The sequence below is a fragment of the Lactuca sativa genome, chromosome 2, assembly GCF_002870075.4.
Source record: "Lactuca sativa cultivar Salinas chromosome 2, Lsat_Salinas_v11, whole genome shotgun sequence".
Classification (NCBI taxonomy): domain Eukaryota; kingdom Viridiplantae; phylum Streptophyta; class Magnoliopsida; order Asterales; family Asteraceae; genus Lactuca; species Lactuca sativa.
This window is the reverse complement of record NC_056624.2, coordinates 196,948,069-196,953,850: the sequence shown is the minus strand read 5'-3', so window position 1 is coordinate 196,953,850 and position 5,782 is coordinate 196,948,069. Positions and strand designations below refer to the sequence as shown.

General features: G+C 38.0%; 1 protein-coding gene across 1 annotated transcript; it reads right to left on the bottom strand.

Annotated features, from left to right (window-relative positions):
* Positions 1 to 445: 445 nt before the first annotated feature.
* LOC111899797 (probable glutamate carboxypeptidase AMP1) lies at positions 446 to 4,362 on the bottom strand. Its single transcript, XM_023895649.2, has 10 exons — positions 3,110 to 4,362; positions 2,670 to 2,912; positions 2,397 to 2,549; positions 2,237 to 2,305; positions 2,041 to 2,128; positions 1,725 to 1,808; positions 1,537 to 1,625; positions 1,331 to 1,444; positions 1,096 to 1,230; positions 446 to 867 (listed from the first exon to the last, which is right to left on the bottom strand). Exons 1-10 carry the CDS (start codon positions 4,103 to 4,105, stop codon positions 676 to 678), a joined length of 2,163 nt encoding a protein of 720 aa, XP_023751417.1. The 5' UTR covers positions 4,106 to 4,362; the 3' UTR covers positions 446 to 675.
* Between the last annotated feature and the right edge of the window lie 1,420 nt (positions 4,363 to 5,782).

Below are 5,782 nucleotides of genomic sequence, written 5' to 3'. Positions count from 1 at the left end.
ATATATATATATATATATATATATATATAGAGAGAGAGAGAGAGAGAGAGAGAGAACAACAATTTTGTCATCAGTGAAAAGTTACCATTGGTGAAAACATACCGTGGGGTTAGTATACACAGCTAGTAAAAACTGCCACATAGGATTGTCGGCAGTAAAAACACTAACACACCACACAGCCTAAGTTGTTTCATGTGTAGTCATGGTACCCTTTCAATCCCTCAAATTAAGCCTAAAAGATGGGTATAGATTTCAAGAAAGTTAAACATAATGGTACTTAACTATTTAATCATTTTATATGTATACGCAAAATTTACATAACACTAAAAAACAACTTATAAACTCATTGCATTTTGGTACCCACATTAGCTAATCCAAACATTTTCTTTTGAAAATTGCGTTTTGCCACAGCATAAACCATCTTCACAAAGAAAAATGTTGTAAATAAGCAAAATCCCCGTTATTTCTATTATGTTGGCAGCATAGTTTAAAAAACAATACTGCCTATTATTGTTAAATGTTAACATTGGCTATACATATCTGATATGGGTTATGGGATGATGAAGCATCAAAAACATCTAGACTCTCATGTTAGAGACACGGACTATATATGATTAAGTAAGCATATATACAACCTCCTCACTAGTGATTACTCTCCCAAATGTAAGTGTTATATCAGGTTAGTTCAGCTTTCAAAGCACTTGCAGCTCTTTGAATGGCCCTAGCAACCCTCCAGATTTCATGTTGGATGATTTCCTGCTTCTTTTTTGCTTCCTTTTTCTCTCCTCTACTTGTACTTGACCCATACATTGCATCTGCAACTCCTGGAAAGAATCCCAGCTTACCCTCACTAGCAGGTCCATATACCTACACCATGTAATTTGCATGGTGAGTGGCTTGCCTTACAATAAATACCTGAACTTACTTATTTACTACATCATCAATATTACAAGCTACTAATTAAACCTGTTTTGGTCCACACAGTTTGTCAAAATATTAAACCGCATTTAGACTTTTTGATTAGTAGAAAAAAAAAATGCTGTATGCCTAGTTGAATGTCACAATATATGTATGTATGTATGTATTTATGCTTACGAGATGCTTGAACCATTGCCTTCCCCGAATCCCCTCTGTATCCAAAAAGCCTCTTTCAGCCAACATCAAACGATCATTCAACATGCGCCTCCTCAAAACTATCACATGACCTTCACTTTCTTCCTCCCTCAATTTCTGCAAAATGAATTGAATTATAACAGCTCTTGTCACATCAAAATTGCCTAAAAGTACCCAAGAAACCATTCTTCACTAAAACTGGTTTTTGAATAAAAACCTTCATCTCCTCTTCTACTTGTTTAGCTGCATCCTCTAGTTCTTGAATGGCAGATGTGATTGGATGCAAAGAGACATCCCCTTCCAACAATTTGCTTAATGAATGTGTGTAGTTCTGCAAAATCAACAAATGAGATCTCAAAATGTGTTTTACTTTTACTCAAGGGTATTTTCGGCATTTTACAACCAGTCAAACGCTTCCCTTACCTGCAACTGAGTGGCATATGAGAGATAGTTGAAAGGCAGGATAGGATCATCTGCCAAGTGAATTCCAAGCAACCCCCAAACCCCAGCAACTATGATCACAAACCCAAAGATTTACAACATTACATCATGATGATATATTTAGGATTGTAATATTTTACATAAATAGACCAAAAAAGAAAAAAACTAACCAGCCACATGGCGGTGAAAAAAGGGATCTCCATACTTAACCATCCACTCATACGAGTCAAAAGCAGTGTGGTAAACCGGGAAATCTAGAAATGGTCATAAGATCCAAAAAAATGATTAGCAATAGGTAGAATTTGTAGATCTAACATATCCAAATATTTGTAACAAATTAAAAAATTGTACCAAAAATCGGCAGAAGTTCATTTTGTTGCATTAATTATAGAAAAAGTGAAACATGGTTGCATAAATATGCATATAACGCTTAAAACAATGCCAAATGCATCATAGAAAAATGGTATAAGAGTAGTAGCATAGCACCTTTGCCATAGTACAAATCAATAGAAGGAACCCCCGCATGGTGTAAAAACGGAGCAAAGTCAGAAAATACGTCACTTAGTCTCTGGATCTACAAATCCACATAAATAAAATCAAAAAATATCATTAAATAGATTGTTGTTTTTGTTAAATGCATTTTGGTTCATAAATTATGCGGATGATGTTGCATTGAGCATACCAAGGGGCCATCAGTACTTGTTCTCCATTTCTCAAAGAGCGTTGAATCCAATGAATCTGGATCCGTAACCTGTTATTTAAAAAAAAAATTAACTTAACTTAAACAGAATCATCGGACAATTAGTAAAATACCTAAAATACCCTTTAAGGCAGGCATATACCTTCTTAGTGACCTCTACAAGGATATCATCTAGCTGAGGTGTTGCAGCAGCGAAAAATCCAGGCCCTTGAACTGCACAATCCACATTGATATATGCCACCGCCTTTGACCCCAAATTTACAAGATTTTGCTCAACCCATTCAGTAGATCCAATCTGAAGTAACCCCCACCAATACTATTTGTTATATATATATATATATATATATATATATATATATATAAACCGATGATCTTGAGTCAAAACATCAAGTTATCAAATTCGTATATTACCTACCATCCCAAATTCTTCTGCATCCCAACTACAAAGAACGATTGTCCTTTGAGGGTTCCACCCCAAACGCATCATTAGAGAATATCGTCTGGCAATGTCAATAAGGGCAGCAGTGCCACTATTTGGGTCAACCGCTCCATATGTCCATGCATCCCTGTGGTTGCCCAGAACCACAAACCGGTCAGCCTCTTCTGATCCCTTTATCACAGCAAATACATTTTGAATTGTTGCCACCTTATTCTCCCCCTAATTAAAAGTTGAAATAAGAATTAGTAAATCATATTTGGATAACTCAAATCAAATGCCTTCTGATATAAACCCCAAATCTGCCTAATTCATAAGATGAAATGAAAAAACCAACCAACATTCAACAAATTTTATTTGAAAGTGAAAGAAGAAGAAGAAGAATTGAAGTGGTCCAAGAAAATGAAAAGCAAATTAACCTGGTATGTGAAATTCAAGAAAGTTGGTCCAGGGCCAACCCTGTTAAAATTCCCGAAAAGGTCACCATCCCTCCACCAATGGGGCACCCTGGCCCCCTCCAGTGACCCCAAAATCAACTCCGCCGTCTCACCCGAGATCGGCATTGAAGCCACCGTCGGAAACCTCTTCAAAACCTCATCATCCTCCATCCCTAACCTCTCTACGTCTCCATTAATCCTTGCACCCCATCCAGGCGTCAGTGGGTCGCCGACACCATCCAACACTGTTCCTCTCTCCACCCCACCTCCGTAATACGTTCTTGCTCGATCGTTATTTTCGGTATACATAACCACCGCCACCACGCCTTTCTCCGCCGCCTTCACCACAACCGCATTCCTTGACATCCCACCGCCTCTCTTCGCAACAGCTACACAACCCTTAACGTCCACGCCAGCCGACGCCAGTGCGCGATAGTCCTCCTCCCTCCCATGGTGAACGTACACCGCCTTCCCGTACGCCGATCCGGATGGTGAATAAGCATGGTACGGTTTGACGACCCCGGAGTCAGAACCTAACCCCGGTTCGGTCAAGGGAAGTGGGACGGCGGTACTGCTGTTGCTGAAGTGGGCAGTGAGTGATGAATGGAGATGGTACGATAACAGTACGGAATAGTTGGTGACGTGGGTTTGGAGATGGAGGGATTCGAAGTTGGTCTTGACGTAATCGGCGGCGGCGGATGAGGGTGAGGTACCAGCGAGATGGGGGTGGAGGGTAAGGTGGCGGAGATAGTTAGATATGGTGTAATTAGAGGCAGAGTTAAGGAAAGTGGAGATAAGTGGTGGATGTCGGGCTGTGGTGGATGGTGACGGAGGAGGTGTTTGCTGGTTGTGGTAATGGAGTGTGTAGAGAGAGATAATGCAGAGGGTGAGGATGAAGATGAGGGTGCATGAAGGGGAGGTTGAAGAGGTGAAAATGGTGGTTGATTTTGGAAGACTAGTGTAAAGAGACTGAGCCATCTACACCGTGGGCGTAGAGAAAGAGGCGGCGGGCGATGGTGGTGGAAACGGCGGAGGAATTTGATTAAAGGATTTCAGAGGTGAAGCAAGTGTACAATAGCACAATGCATTCATAGAGTGTTGCAGAAAATGTACATGTAGTATCTAAGCTTTTGTCGGGGTGACGTGTCCCTCTTGTGGGTCCTATCCTTCATTTGCATAAATACTTGTTACTCACTTACTTGTACTTTATTATTAATAATGGCCTGCAATTGTATTTGGTCAGATGTTTGTGAGAAACGATTTTATTCATAAATTATTAGATATTGACAAAAAGATAACGTCATAGACTCATAATGTAATGTTGTAAAATAAATCTAATTTGTTACATATTTTTTTGGCAAAAAGAACAAAAACCAAATTATATTGACGTGTTTCACGAAAGCAAAGAAAAAATATGTCGTTTTCATGTGTCGTTGAGAAAATGATACGGTGCACTTTTCTTTGATAAAATCAGAAAATTAAAAATAAAAGATTCCAAGTAGAGTGAAAAAAATAATAATTTGTAAAGAATAAAAAGAGTGAGAACACCATGATAGCGATGTGGGGGTGGGGGTCGATACTGATTCTTGACCTTTTCTTATGAGAAGGGAGATTGTCCTTTTATGAGAAGGGAGAAGTAAAGGAAAAATTGGTAAATTAATTGAATTCTATGAAAATTGAAAAGATTATCCATTTGATTAATTTACAATTTAAATAAAATGTAAATTAATTTAGGAGTGTAATATTTTTTTCTTACCATAAAAAACAAACAAACAATATTTTTATTATATTATTAAATTTGTTAAGTATTTATAAAATATCATTGAAATCGAGATTCATATTTTAGTGCAGATTTGATCCTTATTTTGTTGAGTTGAACATCTAATTATCCGTCCATCTTTTTTTTTACCATTAGGGTAATAACCGTTTTACTTTGGACAAAAGACGAGCAACAAATTTTCCAATATTGTGATATCTTCTTCCTCAAATTCACTTATGTTGAACTTAAAATCGCACTTCTCCGAGCAACGCAAACACTTTATGATTGTGTCTATCTATCTCGGATTTGGAAATCGTCGACCAAGGATAATCACATCATAAGGTTTAGGGTTTGCACTACTTGTTGGTAAGTAAGTTTTAATATTGACAAGTTTAATATTTTCCTTATTTAATTTTCTTATTCTAATCTAATATTAATTTCTAATTACATATACTAAATATAAGATTATCCATTTACATAAAAGACCTATACATAAACACTTCATTTTGTCCGTGAAGTTATTGATGTATTCATCGATGGACATGCTTCCTTTCTTCAAAGTCAGAAATTGGTTTTCAAGCTCGAGCAAATTTTGGGCCAAGCAGTACTTGTACTTGAAGTGCACTAAGCACTCTGTCCAGGTCAGTTGCAGGGGCTCATTGGGGCTAATGGTTTTCCCCAGAGTGTTCTACCAGCGAACAACGCCACTTTTAAACTGACGCACTGCAAATGTGGTTTGGAGTTTGTCTTCGCAACCACATATCATGAAGGCTAATTCCATCTCCGAGATCCAATCCATTACTCTGATGGAATCCTCCTTCCCAGTGAAAGTTGACGGCTTGCAAGTCGTAAAGTCCTTATACTTGCATCCGTTTCCCTCGACTCCGTCATCTTGG